The sequence below is a fragment of the Grampus griseus genome, assembly GCF_964374135.1.
Source record: "Grampus griseus genome assembly, chromosome: 10".
Lineage (NCBI taxonomy): Eukaryota > Metazoa > Chordata > Mammalia > Artiodactyla > Delphinidae > Grampus > Grampus griseus.
This window is the reverse complement of record NC_139004.1, coordinates 47774836-47800630: the sequence shown is the minus strand read 5'-3', so window position 1 is coordinate 47800630 and position 25795 is coordinate 47774836. Positions and strand designations below refer to the sequence as shown.

Here is a 25795-nt window from a genome sequence, read left to right as displayed (position 1 = left end):
ACTGGCTGCCATCAAATGAATCTTTTCATTTGTGCTAATTGGTGGAATCTATTGTATTTTAGGTACACAATGATATCATCTGCAAATAAAGATAATTTTGGGTTTTTAAAATTCTGTTTCTTTGTTACATTAGCTACAGCATACAAATTGATGGATTATCCTAGAGATAGTGGAGACTTATGACTCATATAAAGAGTGAACTCTTTAGTATTTTGCACTTTAATATGTTTGCTTTCGGTAACTGGTCAATAATCTCATCATTTTTAGGCAGGTTCTTTTTATTCCCATTATACTTAAGTCACAAGGAAAGGGACCTACTTGACTTTAATGTTTGAGAGGGTCTCTTTTTCTGTTGGTCCAGTCATTAATCTTGATTCTGAATCAGATAGTATTTAAGTAAACCTAATATTCCCAATTATTATTATTATTGTTATTTTTAGTTAGGACTTCAATATAATAAATTTTTAGGGGAAACAATTCAGTCCATAACAGGCAGGGAATGTAAAACAAACAAAAGCAATTATAAAAGCTCCTGGAAATATGAGAGGCTGAGCAAGAGAATGTGTTCACAACTCCAACTTGATAATAGTCTCTGTCCTCTTCCTCCACTTCCTTCTATAACATTCATTTTTAAACCCACATTTCCCTGAGAGTCTACAGTTATTACCTAAGATAATGCACTTGTCACTCAGGGCCTGCTCAGTTTAAAGGCTCATATCTCTTTTTCATTCTAGCAAATTCTCATAGTTTATTTTAGGTAATAATTTCCTTTAATCCATTTTCTGTTTACCCTTTTTAGCTCTCATACTATTTGGAAGTTGAACCTTGTGAATTGGTTGATTGTTTATCTCTCTTATCTTTAATGTTTTCCAACTCTTCTTTTTATTACACTGTTTGAGATATTTTATCTTCGAAGTCTTAGCCCTTTTATACATTGAAAATCTTATTTTTAATTTTCCAAAGTTCTTTCTTGTTCTGTTTCTTGGTGATAATGTAGTTATTTATTTTAGTTATTTTTAATTCAAGTAAAACGTACATAAACATGTACAAATAGTAAATGTGGCCAATTATCAGAAAGTAAACAAATCCATGTAACTATCACTTTAGAAAAGAAATAGTAGAACATTGCTAGCGTTCCAGAAAGACCCCCTTAAGCATCTTCCGCATCATTGCTTCCTCCCTCCTGCTGTAACACTATCCTGACTAAAAACATAAGAATAGTTTTATATGTTTGGCTTTTTTCTCTCAAGATTATGTGAGATTTATCCATGTTCTTGCCTGTAGCAGTGGTTTGTTTAGTTTCACTGTTTCATGGAATTACATTGTATGAATATACCACAATCTATTTGTATTCTTGTTTTTGGATATGTGGATCATTTCCAGTTTCATATTACTATGAATAATGCTGCTATGAACATTCTTTTACATGTCTTTTTGGTGCATGTATGTATACATTTTTGTTGGATGTGTTAGCATGGGTTTTTCCAGAAGTAGAGTCTGAGACAAGGGCTCTGCAGGTAATTTATTTGTGAAGTGAGATCAAGAAGCAAGAGTGAGGGACAGGGAATTAAAGAGATGCGAGGAAGCCTCTACGAGCATAAGTGAGAGACTGGCCATTGCAGTGAGTGGCTGGCCCTCAGTCCCGCAGGCCCTCAGAGGACCCTTGTGTACTGTGTCTCAGACCTGTCTGCCTGAAGGATGGAGGAGGCATGCAAAGCATTTATCAGCTTCCCAAACCCCACTGGTTAGGGGTGGCCACCAGGGCATTACCTCCATGTACTTCTGGGTAGTGCATGCACATGTGCCTTCAAATGCTTTTGAGCACAGGTTTTAAAATTTTAGAATTAGCTAGAGGACACAGCTTAGAAGACTTCATTATAAATATGGAGAATGTAAGTGTTATCAATCTTGATATAAAAATGAAAATCTAATTAAAACCGAGATGTGGAAGGGAGATTGTAAGTGAAAAAGGTATATGTGGGTGAAAAAAAATCTAATTTTTCTTTTTGTAGAATAAACAGATATTGTCTCAAATGGTACATTATTTAAAATTATGATGTCAACCAAGAACAATTATAAGGCAGAAACAGAAAGTAGTTATATTTGGTCAGTGGAAGTGGGATGGGAGGAATGCTTATTTGGGAACACTTCTGTAAGACTTGAATTTTTCTACTATACACAGGTTAATTTAATAAATAAAAATTAAAATGTAGTTTCCGTATACTGATGCAGAAAAAACAAGGATTTTTAAGTGGAAAAAAGTAAGTTATGTATACAACAATGAGTTGTACGTAGCTACCTTTTTTGGTAAGTGTATATGCATATATGCTTATATTTGTGTTATGAAGATGGAGAAAAGGTTGAAAATCGGGCAGAGAAACCAAGGGAACAAGTGAGACTTTTTTGATCCGTGTAAACATATTTATTGCTAAGTGAAATAAGCCAGATACAGAATGACAAATCCTGTCTGATTTCACTTATACGTGGAATCTAAAATAGTCAAAATCATGGAAACAGAGAGTAGAATGGTGGTTGCCAGGGACTAGGAGGTGGGGAAAATGAAGAGGTGATGGTCAAAGGGTACAAAGTTTCAGTTAAGCAAGATAAGTAATATGTACAGCATAGTGCCTATAGCTAACAGTACCACATTGTATACTTAACATTTTTTAAGAGTAGATCTTACAAGTTAAGTGTTCTTAACACGCACATGAACAGGCACACACACACAAATAATAATGATAATATGGGGCTGGGAGGAAACTTTGAGAGGTGACAGATATGTCTGTGGTCTTGAAGGTGGTGATGGCTTCATGAGTGTATACTTACCCCAAACTCAATCGAGTTGTATATATTAAATATGTATAGCTTTTTACATGCCAGTCATACCTCAATAGATTGGTTTAAAAGGATTAAGTATTGCTGTAAAATAAAACTGAAAAGAAATCTTTAAAGGACTAGCCAGATTAAAATTCCTGAGTTTATATTTGAGTTAATATCTTTATTTTTCAAGAAAGTAGTAGACTAAAACTGACTTTACCTTTCTATTTAACCTGTAAAACTTGATTTAAAATTGTTATTTGAATATTGGTTTAGTAGTGCCCAGGATAGTGTCATAACAGGTAACATATTGGAAAGATGGATCTTCTGTATTTTGATGAATAACATTTGTTTTGCAATTTGGGAAATTAAAAAATTGTATGCACCGAATTCCTCCTTTTCCCCTGAGGCCTGTTAAGCTTCTTCTTTTTCTCTCTCCCTCCCTTCCTTCTACCTAAGTCCCTATGCTGAGGGCTCTTGTAATCCAGTGGGCGTGAGACATGTGCCACACCAGAAGTTTAAGCTCTTAAATACCAGTGGCAAGGGCCAAGAATTTCCACAGCAGGTAAATTTCAAGAAGTCATTGTGGAAATTGGTTTTGAACCTAATTGTTTGTAGATGTTCTTTACTCCAGGATTGATGTATTGAGGATTTTAAAAATCACTGAATAACATACATTTTTATTTGTTTCTTCAGATTTATGTTCATTTGCCAAGTGTAAATCATAGAAGGGTTGAAGTTTTTAAAAATTTTTATTGTAGCTGTTGATGTCATTGGGGTCTCCAGTTCTTAGAGAAGCTTACTAAAACCAAAGCTGTACTTGAAGGCTGTGTCATGTCTTTTGCCTGGTATCTACTGTTTCATATAGATCATGGAAGATTAAAATAAAGTTTTTTTGGCTTCCCTGGTGGCGCAGTGGTTGAGAGTCCGCCTGCCAATGCGGGGGACACGGGTTTGTGCCCCGGTCCGGGAAGATCCCACGTGCCGCGGAGTGGCTAGGCCCATGAGCCATGGCCGCTGAGCCTGCGCGTCCGGAGCCTGTGCTCTGCAGGGGGAGAGGCCACAGCAGTGAGAGGCCCGCATACCACAAAAAATAAAAATAAAATAAAATAAAGTGTTTTTTTGTTTGATATATATTATTTCAATTTAAACTTCTTATTTTGTTATTTGGTGCATGTTGTCAGTAAGTTCTACAGGATTAGCTGGTAGTAAGACTTTACTTTTGGGATATAGATATTTCTATAGAAATTATCATTTGTTTGCTTTGTTTACCAGGAAGCAAGTCTGTCTATTCACAGAACATATTTCTGATTTAATTTAGATTACATTTTATTTGAATTCAGTAAACGTTTTATTTTATTCATCTGTGTTCAGTTAGAATTTTGTTTTATTCAACTATTATTGAAAATTTTTTCTTAAATTTTATTATATGTAGTTGGAGTAGAAGAAAAGTATGAATTGAGAAGGACTAGGTTTGAATCCTAAATCCACTGCCTACTAGCTCTGGGACTTTGGAGAAGTGACTTCACTTCTCTGAGCTTTAGTCAGAGCTGAGAGGAGAAAATGAAATATCTGAATGTGCTGTATAATATATATGATAATGTTTAGCATAGTTTTAGCACATAATAGGTATAATAAATATGTTTTATCATTTTTCTAGAAAACAGAATAACAAGATAATACTTTTTAATCTTCTCTCCTTCTATACACATTAAAATATTCATTGAACAAACAGCATCATAGAGAAAATGAAAAGAATATTCACCTACAATTCTTCAGTTCTATTTTTTATATATATGTATTATTATTATTATTATTTTTGTGTGTGTGTGGTACGCGAGCCTCTCACTGTTGTGGCCTCTCCCGTTGCGGAGCACAGGCTCCGGATGCGCAGGCTCAGCAGCCATGGCTCACGGGCCCAGCCGCTCCGAGGCATGTGGGATCTTCCCGGACCGGGGCACAAACCCATGTCCCCTGCACCGGCAGGTGGACTCTCAACCACTGCGCCACCAGGGAAGCCCAGTTCTGTATTTTAAACCTGAATTTTTTAATCGTTCTCAAAGTGCTATTCAGGGACCCCTGCCAGTCCCTGAAATCCTTTCAGAGGATCTGCAAGATCAAAATTACTTTCATAATAATACTGGGACACTACTTCCCTTTTTCCCCTGGGTTGAAGTTTGTGCGGATGGTGTGGGAGCAGTGCTGGGTGAGACTCAGGGAGGCACCAGGCAGCACCACCAGGCACTCTCCGTTTAAAAGCAAAACAAAACTGTTCACTGAAGAAAAGAATGTCCTTGATGAAGCAGTAAAAACTTATGATTTTGTTAAATCTGAGCCTTTGAGAACACATTGCTTTAATATTCCAAATGACAGAATAGGAAGCATGCATAGAAATACATCTGTATACTGAGGTACAGTGGGTTGTCTGGAGAAAAAGCTCTGGTGTGTTTGCTTGAATTGTGAGCTCCTCTAGCTGCTTTTTTTCTCAGGATGCCATTTTTACTTGAAAGAACGGACAAACTAACTATGGTTATTCAGACTTGACCTTCGACAGATACTTCCTCAGAAAGAAATGAAGTGAGCCTGTCACTTCAAGAAAAACAACTCATGGTACTTGCTACTAATGATAATGAGTCTAGCTTTCATAAAACAAAATTATAATTTTGAAAAACGTATCTGTTCTCAACACTTAAAACTTACGAGATTGATAATATTAACAAATGTGATTTTTAAAAATATTGTATAATGAAGTGTGAAATTTTACAAATGGATGAGAGGTCCATTCAAAGTATATGATAGACCAATGGATTTTAATGTAGCAGTATGTAAAACATTCACTTGAAATGGTTTCAGATTCCACCTTGCAACCTAACCTTTAAGAATGACTACTTGTTGGGCTTCCCTGGTGGTGGCTTCACGGGTGCCCTTCTACTTACAGAAGTAGATATGAGAATCCAATCATCTTCTCTTAAGTCAGATATTAAGAGATTTGAAAAAATGTAAAAGCTATTCTCACTAAATCTTGTTTTGTTTTTGAAAATTTTTTTAACTAAAATGTTATTTATGTTAACATGTAATGGCTTATTTTTAAAAATGAATTTAAATAAATATTTTAAAGTTTTCTTAGTTTTACTTCCAGTATCGTTAGTATAGATGGTAAACTTTATAAACAAAGGCCCTTTGAGGTCTTACGTAGTCTTTAAGGGTGGAAAGAGATCTTGAGTCCGAAGGTTAGAGGGGTGCTGCTTATTACCTTTTCCCTTTTAGCTGTTATCCATATGAATACTTAACTGGGAGTAAAATGATAATTAAAGCCACAATATGACTTATTAATCCTGTTATTAGTATATGGTTACAATAAGTTGGTATAAATATAGTAATGATAAAAAGGCAAAACTCTCTTCAGGCGAAAATATATTTGGATCTTTCCTGAATTTAAATGAAATTAAGAGCTAGATTTAACTATGTTGTTGAAAATTTATTCTCTAAAAAAAAAAATACACACACCCATTACATATATCCTTAGTGTATGCTTTCTTTTGAATTAATTGTTATAGAAAGGTTTCAGTTGAAAACTGGTTGCTACATTCTTCTTTTGGTATTTTCAGTTATAACTAAATGTGTGTATTACTTGTCAGATCTCTTATGCTCTGACCCTGCGTAAGTGGTAGTTATTAGCTTGGAAGATTAGGTAACTTAGAGGACCCTGATTGGTTGTACCATGAAAGCAACTTAGAGGGTTCATCTGTGTAAAGCACAGTGACCTAAATCAGCTATGTCCTCACTGCCCCTGGACTCTGCAAGGGACTTAATGCACTACACTATCAAAAACAAGGCATTTATATACCACTATGGAAAGATTTCGGCTGGAGAAGAAGTTACCTGTATGTACCGAGTTACGATCTTGTGTTTTATTTATGAACAAGTTTGAATCTTTCAGAGTTTAATAGTGAAGCTTGAAGAAATGTCAGGCTTACTAGCACTGGCTTAGAATAGTATCATCCTCTGTGTCCTTGGCTGTGGAAGTCATCTGCTGAAAGGAGTAAATCCTTGTGTTATATTAACAATGTCTGTAGCATTTTTATTATTCTGTAGAATTCATTTTTTGATTAGTTAGTATTACTTGAATGAGGCTTTAAGCAGTTTTATATGGCTAAGATGTTAGGAAAGAAATTACTTTGTCTTAATGGTTAAATATGTTTTGAAGCTAAACTGAAGTATTTGATAACTGAAATTACATGGTTAATAATCATAATTTATGGGAGGTGTTACTTTTGGGCTGTAGCCATATGTCTTATAATGAAGAAATTACTTTGTGATAGGGATCTTCTGATGCTGTTTTAATAATGGATTTCGTAAACCTCAGGTGTCAGAAGAGGATAATAGCCTAGGTTTATGACTTTATTGTTAAATAATCTTTTAACACTCCTTTCCCCCTAATATGCCTTTGGCATGTTAAAGTCTCATTTTTATCATTTGACCAAGACAGTACAAATTGTGAATTTTGGCTTTTCAGGCAGGATAAATGACTGTGAGAGATATTGGTAAGACCTGTTTGATACAAAACTTAGATTAGATTTTGCTGGGAATTCCTACTAGTGAATTGAATTTTGATTTTATCATGTGTTGGTGCTGGGCTTTTTTGTTTATAAACTGATTGATTAAATTCCAAACTATTGAGTACCTATCTATGTTTAAGCTTTAATTGTGTTCATAAGGAGGCCTTAAGTGTATCCAATATAAATTTTTTAGCCCAGTGTCTTGTCCTTTGGAATATACACAGCAGTCAATGAGTATTTAACCAAGGCCCAGGCCCTGCTTGATGCTGAGGAGACAGTGGTGAGCAAAATGGACATGATTCCCTTCTTCTTGGAGCTTATTGTTCAGGCTGGGAAACAGTTAAGCAGCTAGTTACATAAATATATAATTACAAGTTTTAATAAATACTATAAAGTACTGTGTATTCTCAGCTTGTATTACAGTGACCTTGGTCTCTTGTCTCCTGGATAAAGAACAAGTCTCTTAAGCTCTGTGGGGGGTGTGTGTGTGTGTCTGTGTGTGTGTGTGTAAAATGAGAAGATTGAAATGGAAAAGTAAAACCCATCCATACCTATGAGTCTGTGAGACCTCATTTATTCATCAGGAATGGAGAAGATAATTCATTTACGCCTTGATTTCTTATCATGGGGAGCCCTACCTTAGCTGTAAATTAACTGATAAGCTGGCCATTTGATTATATTACAGTTTTTTATTCACTGATGTATCCTACGTATCTGGAATGATGCTCAGCACATAGTGTACTTACACTCAGTAGATATTTGTTGAATGAATGGATGAGTCCAAACTCCTAGTCTTTATTTAAGGAAATGAGACTTTTTTTTATGGTCCATCAGATTCATACGGTCAGGGGTATTAACCAGGGAAAGAATAGGCAAATAGACCATCTTGCTGAGGGATTTCCTGGTTTTCTCTTGTCGATTTTTGGTAAAAAAAATTCAGTGGAATTCTAAAAATACCTAGCTAACGATAACCCCAACTGACCGAAATTGGGGAATTTTGACAGAATACCTGCTAGACCTTCTGCTATAAAACATCTACTGGATCTTTGTGTATGTGTGTTTTTCCTTTTGTGCAGAATGCCTGTACTTTTCTATACATTTTAGTTACTGATAAAGTTGAGGTAGTTTTTTTAAAAGCCCATTTCAGAAATAGATTTTATTATTATCCTCATTTCTGTTAATCAATTTATATATACTCGATAACCTAAAGTAAGTGATTCCTATGTGTTTTTTGGTGTGTGTGCTGAGTTAGAACTTGGAATGAATATAAGTATCTCCTCATAGCAAGAGTGCCATAAATATTTGTGATTTATAATTTCAGATAGACCCTAATGAGGCTTTCCATTTGTCCATGACTCTTGTGCTCTGTAATGAAGTTTCTGACAATAGTGTTTCACTAATAATCTTCTTTATTATTGGAATCTGTCAATTGTGAGTTTTTACACCTCACACCTCTTTGAGTTCTCTTGCTCTTATATTCTTTGACCTCTTCACTTTTTCCCTTTGTAACTTTTTCTTAGGGTGTGTATTTAAAATAAAAATTTCTGAAACTTTGTGTTCCAGTATCTGAATCTATCCAGTTCCTCCTCTGTCTGGTGACAAAGCATTTTTCCCAGGGTTTTAAATTTTTTTCTGTCGGAATCACATGATTGCCTGAGTTTAAAATTTGTGATTTTAAATTGCTTTAATTTTCCATATACCTTTTATGTCTCGTCCATCTATTTTAGAGTAATGAATCAATCAAAAAATGCCAAGTGAATTCTTTAGAAACTGAATATCATTCTTTGGCTTTTTATTTTGTGAAACAGTATTCACTGATGATTTCTCCTTTTACCTGGATTAGGAAAGGTTATTTGCTTACCCTTAAGCGTTTTGCCCATAAATTTAAAGTTTTTTTAATATTAAGTTCAACTCTTGGTAGTAGGTGGGATAAGATTGGGAATTGGCAATATTTGGAAGAAATAGATTTAGGGTTGCTTGTAATACAGTGAAAGTATATAGTAACTTTACAGTGTTTTCTTGTGAATTGGAATGTATATTTCATTTTCTGAAGGATTAAAACAATGTGAATGAAGTGAGAGTGGTCCCTATAAGGCCTCCTAAAATGGTTAAGGGCAGGAAGCAGCCTCTCTTGAAGAGCATTTTAAATATATATAGCTTAAGTCTGTAACATAACTGAGGACATGGTGTGCAGACTGGCATGCAGCAGAATCACACAGAGGTTATTGAAAATACGGGTGTTTGGGCTCCACCTAAACTACTGGTCAGCATCTCCAGCACTGGGCACAGGAAGCTGAATTTTAACAAACTCTCTAGGTGTGTCTGAATTTATAATATATCATAAAATCTGAAAATCTCTTAAAGTAATACAGTTCTAGATCCTTATGAGAGTTAGTTGCCTTCTCTTGGCATTTCATCCTAGATGCTTAGGAACGCATTTCCTATGAATAATTCTCCTATACAACCACAATACTATTTCAGGATATATTTTGAATCTTCATATCAGTTTTAATTAGGAAATTAATAGGTATTTGTTTCTGTAATTGTTAAGACTTTGCTAATTAATCTAGTTTTAAAGCTGTATGGTAGATGAGAAAGCATTTTTAGTCTCCATATTTAGATTCAGTAAAATGTGGGCCTCTTCTGTGCTTGTGCCCTTGTGCTTGGCACACTCACATGGCACCTCGCCTCACAGCTCTTTCAAGGGCAAGTAACACTTGTGGATGAGGACCAAGTAGATAGGTGACATGGCTTTCAAAAGATTTTATACTTAAGTCTACCTCTGTGTTCACATGGTTAAAATAAATCAAAGCAATATAAGAAAAACAATAAATCCAGAAGTCAGAGGTAACCAGTTATACTGTTTGCTTGTATGTTCTTTCAGTTTCAGTGTTCATTGTGTAAATTCAGATATTCCTCTTCTAGGGACTTTCTTATACAGAAAGTAGTATGCTGTACGTGTGGTTCTCTACCTTGTGTGTATTTCATTTTATAATAGGTCTTAAATATTTTTCATGTCAGTATATAGCATCTTAATTTTTTTTAGTAGCTTGGTATTCCATCAGATACATTGCCATTCCTCTTTTAAGGGCCCCTGGGGATGGTTTCCAGTCTTTTCCAGTTACAAGCTGCAGTAAATAACCTTGCACATTTGTTATGTCGTATAAAGAGAATTTAAACTTTCTTAGTGATCTTATATGGATAATTCTTAAATCTGTTGTCTTCTGTGTTGTAGAGCGGTTGTATTCTGGATAGTTACCTTATTTTATAAATAAGAAATTGAAACCAAGGCAAAATAATTTTCTTAAGATTAGAGTGAGTCAATCTTGCATTGGTATACTTGGGGTGCCTTTTTATTCTTCCATGTATTTGAGTTTTCCCAGTGCCTTGGCTTTATTTCATTTTAGGTAGGCTTTATAAGGACTGGCTTGTGTGGCTTACTCATCTGAGGTTAGGAATGAAAACATTTTGATGTCGGGGGTGGCTCTTTGCTTTTGCTATTTTTAGTTTTCCACTATATTCTTGGAGTTAAAAAATGAAGAAGAGTTTTTTCTAGATGCAGATTTAAAAATAACTGACACATTAAATCGAAACTTGAATTTATTCTTTTTAAAAATTACCAAAATTACATTTTTATTGTTAACAGAAAATTAAACACTACAGGGTTGTCTGTTTCTGCTTCCCCAGCCATCCGTGTGACACAGTGTCAGTGGTTTGATGTTTAACCTTTTAAATATTTACATGTATTTTTTACATCTATTTCAAAAAGGAACTCAAATAAAATTGTACTTTATATAGTGTCTTAACTAGATCTATATTTAGAAACATGGCTTAAAGCTTATCCTAAGGTGATAGAATTAAAAATGCAGTGTTTTTTCAGAAGTGTATTTCTACCTTGAAACGTCAATCCCTTCGTTCTGAGGGATATATTTATCCCTCAGGAAATATATATATTTTCAATATATAGCCATATGCACCTGCATATTTCGATGAATTACTTGTAATATGTTGAGATGGGCAATGTGTGTGCCTTTCTGATTCATGTTTCACAGTTGTTGAAAAGTAGATAATGTTTTTAAGGGAAGAATGCAGATACCCCCTCCCTGTTTTTTTTTTTTTTTAAACAGTGTTGTGTTGTAAATTTTCCAGACTTCAAAAATTTTAACCTTAGTTTTTTCTACAAGTTACGCATGAAAGCATTCTCATTGAAAACCCAAACAGTAACAATGAAATTATATATTCACTTGGCTTTGAGTCACTTACTCCAGGCTTCAAAGAGGGTATCTAAGGAGAGCAAGGTGAGTGGACCATGAGAAGATGAATAGATGGACATCCTCTTTTTTACATGCCCCTTTTGGCACACGTGGCAGTATTTTTCTGTGATAGATGTTTACAGGTCAAAGAGTATGTGTATTTTAAATAAATAAATATTGTGAGCTTGCCCAACTTCAGCTGTTTCATAGTGTTAGCTGATTAGTGTTAGTACATCTAAACATGTAAGTACGTCTGCATATGAATAAAAGAGGTTTTTTTGTTTGTTTGTTAAGGATGAGAGTTAAGTATATTGTTTTGCTTCCTTGGCAGTTGTTCTGTTGAAACGCAAGTTTGGAATGGGAGCAGTTAATCCCTTTTAGAATACACAGTGTGCTTCCTCTTGGATCATACAACATCTGTGTCTTTTGTTTGAGAGGCAGCTTCTTTTTTGTACCTACCTGTGCATGCTTAGTGACTAAATAGCATGACATCATTGGAGGAATGGTTTTAGAGTGTGGTATGCATAATGGATGGTAATGATTAGTTCTTCATTCTTGTACATGTGTGTGTGTTTCCTACTTTAGCCTTTCCTCAATATTAAGGGAGTGTGACTGCTGTGAGGTAGGTTACCACACATACAGCTGTCTCTTCTTTCTTAGTCTACTATATGAAAACGTATAATGGTCTACACAGCCTGTTTCCCAGTCCTTTAGATATAAAGCCTTAGCAAGTCATTTAACTTCTGAGTTTCCTGTATTAAATTGAATCCCAGTCCTTTAGAGTCATACAAGTACCTCTTGATCTCCAGATCTATTTGATTCTACAGTTTGGATATCTAGCCTTCCTTCAGAAAGTAAGTTTGGATATTGAGATCTGCATTTTCTTAATATACTGTGTCTGTTTCTGAGTTTCGGGTAGCAAATAGTGAGGGTTTGGATAGTAGGGAATATATTTGAAAATTTAATCAAATTGATTCAGTTCCTGAGTTTTAAGATATAAGAATTAAGACACTGAGAGTTTGGATAGCAAGGAATAATTGTATATGAATTTATTTTGTATGCACTGAAAAAAAAACCCTATACCCAAAAAGTAAGATATTTTAAGGTCAAGAGTTAGAGGAGACCTTAAAAGATCATTTTACCCAAACTCCTGTTTGATCCTTTCTAAAACAAACTGGCCCTCCAATTGATGCTTGGACATGGAAAGTGGTGAGAAGCTGACTGCGTTATATGTCCTTCTGGTTTATTGTTTTAAGTGGAGAGGAAGTGCTAGGCAGTGAGCAACCACAGAGACCATGGGGAAAAATGACTGTCATCTGATGGATAAAATAACTTCCTTCTAGAAAACTGATAGTGGAGTACTATAAAGTTATCAATTAAAGCATAAAGACCATGAAAGAGAACAAATTAGATTAGTTCTTTTCTTTCTTGAAAGCTGTTGGGGTTTTTTTCCTCTTCTCCTTTGGGAGGTTTGTAGTACTTTGCTTCTTTCTGAGCAGGAATATCATCCATTTCCAGTTGCCCATCTTTTGCCTGCCCTGAATGGCTGGTTAGGTCATCTACCTCTTCATCAATCCCTCGCTCCTTTCTGCTCATTTCTGTGTTTTTTTAGCCTCTTCCTGGGCCATCCTTTTCCTTCCGTTCATCTCTTGCTTTGATCCTTTGACAGAGGCATTGTGGGACAGGATTTCTCCAGTATGAGTGCCTTTCCAAATGAGGTTCCATATTCTGGGTTCCTCTGTACTACACACATGCACACTCCACAAACTGATCCATGTCACCCTTGAAGTTCAGATAGGCCTTTGTCACATCAGTCTGCTCTTCCTCAGAACCTTTGTCTATCTTTTCAGAACCTTGAGTGTCCTCCTCCAGTGTGTGTCCCAGTCCCAGGTATGGTTGAGTACAGCGGAGTCCTTATCCACTGTCCCCTGCTCGTTGTACTCTGCTCTCTCGTCTTTGTCACTTAAGACGGAACAGACTTCCCTGAGGAACTGGAAGTGGCAGGTGCTGTCCTTCTCATCACTCTTGCCCACTGAGTCTGGGTGCACCTGTAGGGCCACCTCATGGTGGCTCTGCTGGCCATGCCCGTCAGCAGTGAAGGTCTGTGAGGCTGCAGAGCCCTGCTGGGCATGAGGCCAGTGTGAGCCACAGCTCACATTAAGACCTCTGAAGGTAAGGGGCTTCGTCCATCTGTCTCAGTCAGTGACGCAGAATCTTGTACATACTAAGTTCATAATAAGTAGTTAATGAGGATTATATAATGTTCTTTTGAAAGTTAAGAAGTTGAGAAGGGAAATTTAAGCTAAAATTTTCTTTTAAAAATACTCTGTGTAGTGTTTTACAGTAAATATGGTTAGTCTTTTTGTTGAGCTGAAGAATGGAACAAAATTGTAAAGGTTGACTTCCACAACTCAAAGCTGGACTCTCCTTAGAGGTTACATTTTGGCATGGCTTTTCCTTTGTAGAGAAATAAAAAGTTCATATAACTTTGATTGTTTCTTGGTAACTTATGAGTGAAAGTGATACTACATGTTAAGTCTATGGACTTATTTTTGATCATTATATGTTTAACCATAATCCAATCCAATATCCAATGTAGCTGAGCTAATAAGTGGGGTTTTTTTTTTTTTTTTTTGGTTAAGAGTACCTAGGAGCAAAAAAAAAAAAGAAGAAGGAGGAAAGAAAAAAAGTATTCTATATTGCTATCTAAGGGTTTCCCTCATCCCCGATTTTCTTTAATTTCTGATCTGGAGGGTTGTTCCATTGAAGTGAGTATGTGTACCAGTTACCAGTAACTTCCATAGAAGACCAGTGAAAAATCTTTGTCATTTCAGTTCTTTCCATGAGATTTTTGAATGGTCTTCTGTGGATTAAAAAAAAAAAAAGCCTATAAACATACTTTTGAAAGAATACAGTTAGCTGTATTACGAATTCAGTTCTTTGAGAGGAAGGCAATCTGTTACATATTTTTGGCTGTCTCAAATAACACACCCTAGTAAGTAGGTCCTCAGTATATATTGATTTCATGAGTGAATGGGAATAATTTCTTTTTAGGGTCCCGATGAAGAAGCTGTTGTAGATCTTGGCAAAACCAGCTCAACTGTGAACACCAAGTTTGAAAAAGAAGAACTAGAAAGTAAGTTTGTTTAAAATAACTTGATTAGCAGGATAAATTACTAATGAATGTTTGTTAGTGTCCTTTACCTATTATTTGTTGAAATATTTGTTGTTGTCATTGTAGAGCATACATTTAGAAGAGTGTTCAGCACTTTTCTAAATATAGTTTAAAGAAGAATAATACAGCAAAACCCCATTTAACCACTACCCATATCTGCAAATAGAACATTCCCTGAAATATAAATATCAGAATGCTTTTCAAACTTTACTGATGGTTACCATTACTTATCTTGGAAATTGAAATGCCACAATTATAAAATGAGTTAATTCTTTAATTGTTTTTCTAACAGCCTGGGTAATTTGAATTATGAGCAAACTATAGCGTGCCAGACTAATAAGCCACAGTTATGACTGGTTGTCATCTAAATGTTCATTTTATATGTCTGTTAATCAGCCTTTTAAAGTACTTATAAAAACCTCAGCATAGAATTGTGTAGCAAATGAGTTATTTGCCAATCTGTTTTTCCTGAGCCGGAAGAAGTCCTGACAAATGGCTTTTTTGTTTCTTTCTTTTTTTTGAAATAATTTTAGATTTACAGAAGAGTTGCAAGGGTAGTACAGAGTGTCCCCTGTATACGTTTCACCCAGCTTTTTCTAATGTTAACATTTTATTTAGGTGTAAGTTTATGAAAATGAAGAAATTAACATTGATACAATACTACTAACTAAACTACAGATTTTATTCAGATTTTACTAGTTGTTCCACTGATGTTCTTTTTCTGTCCCAGGATCCCGTTGAACAGCTCAGGTTGTGATAGGACACTTAGTTGTCAGGTCTCCTTAGTCTCCTGTAATCTATGACAATTTCTAGATCTTTCCCCCTTTTTCATGACCTTGACATTTGGAAGAGTAGTGGTTAGATACTAATAGAATGTCCCAAAATGTGGGTTTGTCTAATGTCACATTGTGACATTATAATCTCATAGCCCAGATCATGGGTATGTGAGGAGCATACCACATGTGATGTGCCCCTCTCACCTGTGGACAGGTGTTATTGACATAACTTAGCCTGTTATCGACATAACTTACCCTGTTATGTTAACCCTGAACACTTGCTTAAGGTGGTGTTCGTGGCAGATGTTTTGATAGACTTATTTTGGGGTCTTTTTGAGACCTATATTTTTGAGTTAAAGTCTTCTGTGACAGCTGAATGGGGCCATTGCTTTACAAAAAGAGGTGGAAAGAGACACAAATAAGTGTTCTCCACATTTGCTTCCTGAAATGGAAAAAAAACCTTCTTTTAAAGTAACCTGTGTATCTAGTGTATTTATCAGTCGATGGTATTAGCCCTTGGTGTAATTAGCCCTTGGTATAACAGAGCCCTTGGTGCTCTGTAAAATAAGAGAAGTAACAGGAGACTAGCATTGTTAATTACATGAACTTATACATAATTCTTTTTTTTTTTTTTTTTTTTTTTGGCGGTACGCGGGCCTTTCACTCTTGTGGCCTCTCCCGTTGCGGAGCACGCGCAGGCTCAGCAACCATGGCTCATGGGCCCAGCCGCCCCGCGGAATGTGGGTCTTCCTGGACCGGGGCATGAACCCGTGTCCCCTGCATAGGTAGGTGGACTCTCAACCACTGCGCCACCAGGGAAGCCCCATAGTTCTTTTTTATCATAGTAAATTTTGGTATACTTTTTTGTATGTTACTTTTTTTCCTTTTTGGAAAACTGATACTAGCAATACTCAGAGATACTGCAGGTTTGGTTCCAGACCACTGCAATAAAGTGAATATTGCAGTAAAGTGAGTCACATGAATTTTTTTGGTTTCCTAGTGCGTATAAAGGTTATGTTCATGCTATATTGTAGTCTGTTTAAAGTGTGAATAGCATTATGTCTAAAAAACAATGTACATGCCTTAACTAAAACATACTTTATTGCTAAAAAATGGTAACCATCATCTGAGCCTTTAGCAAGTCATAATCTTTTTGCTGGTGGAGGGTCTTGCCTTGATGTTGGTGGCTGCTGACTGATGAGGGTGATAGTGGCTGAAGGTTGGGGTTGATTTCTTAAAATAAGACAACAATAAAGTTTGCCACTTTGATTGACTCCTCTTTTCATGAATGATTTCTCTGTAGCCTGCAAGGCTGTGTGATAGCATTTGACCCACAGTAGAATGTCTTTCAAAATTAGAGTCCCCTCAAACCCTGCCTTTGCCTCTGCTTTATCAACTAAATTTATGCAATATTCTAATCCTTTGTTGTCATTTCAACAATCTTCACAGCAGCTTCACCAGGAGTAGATTTCATCCAAAGAAACCACTTTCTTTGCTCATCAGTAGGAAGCAAGTTTTATCATGAGCTGGCAGCAATTCAGTCCCATCTTTAGGCTCCACTTCTAATTCTAGCTCTTTTGCTGTTTCCATCACATCTGCAGTGACTTTCTCCACTGAAGTCTTGAACCCCTCAAAGTCATCCACAAGGGCTGGAATCAACTTCTTCTAAATGCCTGTTAATGTTGATATTTTGACCTCTTGCCATGAATCATGAATGCTGTCCATGGCATCTGGGAGGGAATGGTGAATCCTTTCCAGAAGGTTTTCAATTAACTTTGCCCAGATCTATCAGAGGAGTCACTATCTATGGCAGCTATAGCCTTCAAGACCTGAAAGTTGAAATGGCTCATTGATCCATGAGCTGCAGAATGGATGTTGTGTTACCAGGCATGAAAACATCATTAATCTCTTTGTACATCTCCATCAGAGCTCTTGGGTAACTAGGTGCCTTGTCAATGAGCAGTAATACTTTGAAAGGAATCTTTTTTCTGAGCAGTAGGTCTCAACAGTGGGCTTAAAATATTGAGTAAACTCTGTTGTCAACAGATGCACTGTCATCCAGGTTTTGTATAGCCTATAATGGAAAAGAATCTGAAGCTATACACGTGAAACTAACACAATGTTGTAAATCAACTAAAGTTAAATAAAAAAGAAAGAACGAAGGAAGGAAGGAAGGAAAAAAGTATATATAGAGCACAGGCATAATAGACTCAGCATGACTCTTACGGGCCCTAGGATTTTCAGAAGGAAGGAAGGAAAGAAGGAAGGAAGGGAGGGAGGGAGGGAGGAAGGAAGGAAAGGAAGGAAGGAAGGAAAAAAAATACATATATAGAGCACAGGCAGAATAGACTGAGCATGACTCTTAAGGGCCCTAGGATTTTCAGAATGGTAAATGAACATTGGCTTCAACTTCACGTCACCAGCTGCATTAGCATGCATGTCCTTTGAAGCTAGGCGTTTGTCTTCTCCTCTAGCTATGAAAGCCCTAGATGGCATCTTCTTCCAATAGAAGGCTGTTTTGTCTACATTTTATCCAGACCAGTAAAACTTTCTCCTTATCAGCAGTAAGGCTGTTTCACTTTCTTATCATTTGTGTGTTCACTAGAGTAGCACTTTTAATTTCCTTCAAGAACTTTTCCTTTGCTTTCACTTCTTGGCTGTTTGGCACAAGGGGCCTGGCTTTATGCCAGTTTCAGCATGCCTTCCTCACTAGGCTTAATCATTTCTAGCTTCTGATTTAAGGTGAGAGATGTGCGACTCTTTCACTTGAACGGTTAGAGGCCGTTGTAAGGTTTTTAATTGGACTAATTTCAGCATTGCTGTGTCTTAGGGAATAGGGAGGCCCAAGGAGAAGGAGAGAGATGGGTGAACGGATGGTCAGGGGAGCAGTCAGAACACATACAACATGTATCGATTAAGTTCACCATCTTACATGGGCATGGTTTGTGGTGCCTCCAAACAATCACCATAGTAAATCACAGATCAATGATCATGGACCACCATAACAAATATAATAATAATGAAAAAGTTGGAACCATTGCAAGAATTACTGTCAAAACACGACACAGAGACAGGAGGTGAGCAAATGCTGTTGGAAAAATAGTGCTGATACATTGGTTCAATGCAAGGTTGCCACAAACCTTCTATTTGAAAAAAACACAGTATCTGTGATGTGCAATAAAATGAGGTCTGCCAGTAATGTTTCCAAACATTTTACCAGGTCATCGAGCTGTGTATATAGGTGTCCACGTCCCATTTAGTAAAGAGAGTCGCCGGCGTCACAGGCATCGTGGACACAAACATCACCACCGGAGAAGAAAAGACAAAGACTCAGACAGAGAAGATGGACGGGAATCTCCTTCTTACGGTAAGAGAATGGAAAGTTCTCCATTAACAGTTTAAGGTTCTTTCCTGGAAATTTTTTTTTTTTAATTAAATATTTCCTTTTTAAAATTGTATTTCTGCTATAACTCAGACACAGTATATGCATTGAGGAATACTAATTGAAGTGAGAATATTTTTTCTACAAGAAAAATGCTTAGTTTATAGGTTAAGATCTACTTAGGATGAGTGAAAAAAGTAAGGGGCTTTGGTTTCTTCATTGTATTCCAGCCTTGGAATTGTAAATGTTGAGTATTGGCACTTAAAATGCAATTTAGGAGGGTTTTTATTTCCTTTTTTCTATTATATATTTCACAATTAACATATGCAATGAACAAATATCTGGAATCCTTAGGCTCCTGGAAGAGATTGAAAAATTTTTTTTTCATTCTTAAATACATTTTTTGCCAGAAGATTTTTATCCATAAAGCTGGATTACTTGGTTATCTGTGCAGAAAAGAGTGCTTTGATTTAATAGTATTGTCTTCAGAAGGACAGAATTTTTGTTTGAAAGCAGAGCAATAAAGAAGTGCCAGTAGACAGAGGAAATGATGGGAATCTCAGAAGGCAAAAAAGGCATATGGTAGAGGAAAATGAATTATTATCTGATAATAAAGACTAGTAGTTATTTAAGTGCTCCTGAAAGCTGGAAAGGCGAGAGCCCAAAAAAATAGCTGTGTGGCTTGAGCAGGACATTGCACTCAGTTGACATGTAGGGTGTCGCTGGTTTTTTAGGACATCGTGGCCCATATGGCCATCTATGCCATAGGTCCTAGTGTGTGCATTTTCGAGGAGCCATGTGAGCTGCACCCCCTCAGGCACTTGTGTGCTGTGCTGAAGGAAAGTTCTTTTGACGAGGTAAAGAGGGAAAGAATTACTGTGTATACTACAGCTTATGTCATGATCATAAGAAAGAAGATACTGATTGCCTAGTAAAATATTAAGTGCCAATTCTTTGCTAAGTATTCCACCAAGCCCTTGACAACGTGCTTTGACTTAACCTTCTCAGCAGTTTTAAAAAATTAAAGATAGGTATTATTGTTTTCATTATATAGATGGAGAAACTTCAACTTAGGCTAAATGATGGGAATCTCTTAGCCAGTACTAAGAGATACTGATGGCCCAATAAACTATTAAGTGGTCATATAGCTAACAAAAATATGTCGCTGGTGAAGGAAAAATCAGTAATTTTAGAAAGCATTATTAGTGGACCTTGATGACATTGGTAGTTGAGAAGTATTTTGCTGTTATTTTGTGAGTGGATCAGTATGCTTCTCTATTTCATTCTGAATAAAAAGGCACACCATATTTTTTATAGGAATGTGGCTTACTAGACTGTAAGTATGTTTATATGTTCACCTGGCTAGGTGGTTTAATGTTCAAGCTGAGGTCTGAAATACGAAGTCTAAATATAGTGGTTTGAAAATAAATTTGGTGGAGAAAATATTTGTAACTTTTTCATAGAGTAATTATGCCTAGAAAAGTTTTATGCCACAGAATTGGGTTTATTTTGGTTTTAACTCCAATCTGTATCCTAGAAATTGCTATGAAGTCCCTTCTTTCTAACCCCCACTCTCCAAAAAGAGATTACACAGGTGTTTTGCTTCTGGACATGATGGAATAACAGGAATTGAATTTGCCCTCCAATTTTAAACACTTAGAAAACTGCACAAGATATATGAAACAGTAATTTTCAGACAATGGACAACAGAGAGCATAGGATGCTGAGCTCTGAGAGAGGGGAAGCAAGTGAGATGACCCCTGTGGTCCTGAGTTCATCCCTGTGAGACAGTTTCCAGGCCACAGCATGAGGAACCCAGACAGAGAGTAGCAGGCTCTCCGAGTTGAGGAGACAGTGTAGAATTTGGGGAGGCCTAGTAGGTTAGGATTTAAGATGTAGAGTGCCAGAGAGTAGAGAGCTACACACAGAGAGTGTTCTAAAGGTCTGAAGAAGGGTCCTTTTAAATCTTTGGCTGGGTACTAGTCTGGGTATGTGTGACAGGAAACTACCTGAGGCTTGATAAATAGCCACCAGAAAGCAGTATGGTAAACAATTCCTGGATTTCACACAAAGACTGAGAATAGGATGTGTTCCCACCAGTCAGAGTGGAAAGACCTTGTGACATATAGGGCATTAGATAGAGGTCTCAGAAGGGTATTGCCTTAGTAGTAGGTCTAAATTAGTTTTACACTAAAGGCTGCACTGGATCTGCTAGAAAAAAAAAAAAATTGAAAGCAGGTCTTGAAAGAATTAAACTGACTTCAGGTATCTGCATGCTGGAAGAAAGTCTGGTACTACTAAAAGAAATACAGTAAAACCTAGCACCTAACCATGAGAAATGCACAATATCTGACATCCACAAATTATTTGGAATATAATGAAGTAGGAAAATAGGCATAACCAAGAGAAAAATAAATCAATAGAAACAGATCCAGAGGGAGGAGCTTCAAGATGGCGGAAGAGTAAGACGTGGAGATCACCTTCCTACCCACAAATACATCAGAAATACATCTACATGTGGAACAACTCCTACAGAACACCTACTGAACGCTGGCAGAAGACCTCAGACCTCCCAAAAGGCAAGAAACTCCTCACATACCTGGGTAGGGCAAAAGAAAAAAACAGAGACAAAAGAATAGGGACGGGACCTGCACCTCAGGGAGGGAGCTGTGAAGGAAGAAGTTTCCACACACTAGGAAGCCCCTTCACTGGCAGAGATGGGGGTGGCGTGGGGGGGCAGGAGCTTTGGAGCCACGGAGGAGAGCACAGCAACAGGGGTGCAAAGGGCAAAGCGGAGAGATTCCCGCACGGAGGATCGGCGCCTGAGAGGCTTGTCTGCTTACCCACTGGGACGGGCGGGGGCTGGGAGCTGAGGCTCGGGCTACGGAGGTCAGATCCCAGGGAGAGGACTGGGGTTGCCTACGTGAACACAGCCTGAAGGGGGCTAGTGTGCCACAGCTAGCCAGGAGGGAGTCCAGGAAAAAGTCTGGAGCTGCTGAAGAGGCAAGAGACTTCTTCTTGCCTCTTTGTTTCCTTGTGCGCGAGGAGAGGGAATTAAGAGTGCTGCTTCAAGGAGCTCCAGAGACGGGCGCAAGCTGTGGCTATCAGCGCAGACCCCAGAGACAGGCATGAGACGCTAAGGCTGCTACTGCAGCCACAAAGAAACCTGTGTGCAAGCACAGGTCACTATCCACATCTCCCCTCCTGGGAACCTGTGCAGCCTGCCACTGCCAGGGTCCCATGATCAAGGGACAACTTCCCTGGGAGAAAACACGGCGTGCCTCAGGCTGCCGCAATGTTATGCTGGTGTCTGCCGCCGCAGGCTGGCCCCACACTCTGTACCCCTCCCTCCCCCAGGCCTAAGTCAACCAGAGCCCCCAAATCAGCTGCTCCTTTAACCCTGTCCTGTCTGAGCAAACAAAAGACGCTCTCAGGCGACCTACATGCAGAGGCGGGTCCAAATCCAAAGCTGAACCCCGGGAGCTGTGTGAACAAAGAAGAGAAAGGGAAATTTCTCCCAGCAGCCTCAGGAGCAGCGGATTAAATCTCCACAATAAACTTGATGTACCCTGCATCTGTGGAATACCTGAATAGACAACGAATCATCCCAAATTGAGGAGGTGGACTTTGGGAGCAACTATATATATATATTTTTTCCCTTTTTCTCTTTTTGTGAGTGTGTATGTGTATGCTTGTGTGTGTGATTTTGTCTGTATAGCTTTGCTTTTACCATTTGTCCTAGGGATCTGTCAGTCCATTTTATTTGTTTGTTTAGGTTTTTGGTATAGTTTTTAGCACTTGTTATCATTGGTGGATTTGTTTTTTGGTTTGGTTGCTCTCTTCTTTCCTTTTTTCTTAAAAAAATTTTTTTAATCTTTTTTATTTTAATAACTTTATTTTCTTTTACATTATTTTATTTTATCTTCGTCTTTCTTTTTTTTCCCTCCCTTTTATTCTGAGCCATAAGGATGACAGGCTCTTGGTGGTCCAGCCAGGTGTCAGGGCTGTGCCTCTGAGGTGGGAGAGCCAAGTTCAGGACACTGGTCAACAAGAGACCTCCCAGCTCCACGTAATATCAAAGGGCGAAAGTCTCCCAGAGATCTCCATCTCAACGCCAAGACCCAGCTCCACTCAACAACCAGAAAGCTACAGGACTGGACACCCTATGCCAACCAACTAGCAAAACAGGAACACAAACCCATCCATTAACAGAGAGGCTTCCTAAAATCATAATAAGGCCACAAACACCTGAAAATGCACCACCAGACATGGACCTGCCCAGCAAAAAGACAAGATCCAGCCTCATCCACCAGAATACAGGCACTAGTCCCCTCCACCAGGAAGCCGACACAACCCACTGAACCAACCTTAGCCACTGGGAACAGACACCAAAAATAATGGGAACTACGAACGTGCAGCCTGCGAAAAGGAGACCCCAAACACAGTAAGTTAAGCAAAATGAGAAGACAGAGAAACACACAGCAGATGAAGGATCAAGATAAAAACCCACCAGACCTAACAAATGAAGAGGAAATAGGCAGTATACCTGAAAAAGATTTCAGAAAAATGACAGTAAAGATGATCCAAAATCTTGGAAATAGAATGGAGAAAATACAAGAAAAGTTTAAAAAGGTCCTAGAAGAACTAAAGAGCAAACAAACAGTGATGAACAACACAATAAATGAAATTAAAAATTCTCTAGAAGGGATCAATAGCAGAATAACTGAGTCAGAAGAACAGATAAGTGACCTGGAAGATAAAATAATGGAAATAACTACTGCAGAGCAGAATAAAGAAAAAAGAATGAAAAGAATGAAGGACCGTCTCAGACACCTCTGAGACAACATTAAGCGTGCCAACATTCGAATTATAGGGGTCCCAGAAGGAGAAGAGAAAAAGAAAGGGACTGAGAAAATATTTGAAGAGATTATAGTTGAAAGGTTCCCTAAAATGGGAAATGAAATAGTTAATCAAGTCCAGGAAGCACAGAGAGTCCCATACAGCATACATCCAAGGAGAAATACACCAAGACACATATTAATCAAACTATCAAAAATTAAAGACAAAGAAAACATATTAAAAGCAGCAAGGGAAAAACAACAAATAACACACAAGGGAATCCCCATAAGGTTAATAGGTGATCTTTCAGCAGAAACTCTGCAAGCCAGAAGGGAGTGGCAGTATTTAAAGTGATGAAGGAGAAAAACCTACAACCAAGATTACTCTGCCCAGCAAGAATCTCATTCAGATTTGATGGAGAAATTAAAAGCTTTACAGACAAGAAAAAGCTGAGAGAGATCAGCACCACCAAACCAGCTTTACAACAAATGCTAAAGGAACTTCTCTAGGTAGGAAAACAAGAGAAGGAAAAGACCTACAGTAACAAACCCAAAACAATTAAAAAAAATAGTAATACGAACATACATATCAATGATTACCTTAAATGTAAATGGATTAAATGCTCCAACCAAAAGATATAGCCTGGCTGAATGGATACAAAAACAAGACCTGTATATATGCAGTCTACAAGGGACCCACTTCAGACCTAGGGACACATACAGACTGAAAGTGAGGGGATGGAAAAAGATATTCCATGCAAATGGAAATCAAAAGAAAGCTGGAGTAGCAATTCTCATATCAGACAAAATAGACTTTAACACAAACACTATTACAACAGACAAAGAAGGACACTACATAATGATCAGGGGATCAATCCAAGAAGATATAACAATTGTAAATATTTATACACCCAACATAGCATCTCAATACACAAGGCAAATACTAACAGACATAAAAGGGAAATTGACAGTAACACAATCATAGTAGGGGACTTAGCACCCCATTTTCACCAATGGACAGATCATCCAAAATGAGAATAAATAAGGAAGCACAAGCTTTAAATGATGCATTAAAGAAGATGGGCTTAAATGATAATTATAGGACATTCCATCCAGAAACAACAGAATACACATTCTTCTCAAGTGCTCATGGAACATTCTCCAGGATAGATCATATCTTCTTGGGTCACAAATGAAGACTGGGTAAATTTAAGAAAATTGAAATCATATCAAGTGTCTTTTCCAACCACAGTGCTGTGAGACTAGATATCAATTACAAGACAGAATCTGTAAAAAATACAAACACATGGAGGCTAAACAATACACTAATAACCAAGAGATCACTCTAGAAATCAAAGAGTAAATAAAAAAAATACCTAGAAACAAATGACAATGAAAACACCATGACCCAAGACCCAAAACCTATGGGATGCAGCAAAAGCAGTTTTAAGACGGAAGTTTATAGCAATACAGTCCTACCTTAAGAACAAGAAATATCTCAAATAATCAACCTAACCTTACACCTAAAGCAATTAGAGAAAGAAGAACAAAAAAACACCGAAGTTAGCAGAAAGAAAGACATCATAAAGATCTCATCAGAAATAAATGAAAAAGAAATGAAGGAAACAATAGCAAAGATCAATAAAAATAAAAGCTGGTTCTTTGAGAAGATAAACAAAATTGATAAACTATTAGCCAGATGCATCAAAAAAAAGAGAAGACTCAAATCAATAGAATTAAAAATGAGAAGAGAGAAGTAACAACTGACACTGCAGAAATACAAAGGATCATGAGAGATTACTAAAAGCAACTATATGCCAATAAAATGGACAACCTGGAAGAAATGGACAAATTCTTTTTTTTTTAATTAAAATTTTTTTTTATTTTTGGCTGTGTTGGGTCTTCATTTCTGTGCGAGGGCTTTCTCTAGTTGTGGCAAGTGGGGGCCACTCTTCATCACGATGCGTGGGCCTCTCACTATCACGGCCTCTCTTG

At 37.3% G+C, this 25795-nt stretch overlaps 1 protein-coding gene across 7 annotated transcripts in view; it reads left to right on the top strand.

Annotated features, from left to right (window-relative positions):
• SLC4A7 (solute carrier family 4 member 7) overlaps nt 1–25795 on the top strand; it is a 124019-nt gene that overhangs the window by 27164 nt on the left and 71060 nt on the right. For 4 of the 7 annotated variants that reach the window (XM_082664856.1, XM_082664855.1, XM_082664853.1 and 1 more), the window contains exons 2-3: nt 14684–14765; nt 18801–18947. In XM_082664856.1, the coding sequence (XP_082520982.1) occupies nt 14684–14765; nt 18801–18947 (229 nt within the window). Of the gene's footprint in view, nt 1–6544; nt 6702–14683; nt 14766–18800; nt 18948–25795 lie in introns of those variants that run through there. The other 3 variants (XM_082664857.1, XM_082664854.1, XM_082664852.1) reach the window with 1 other exon arrangement.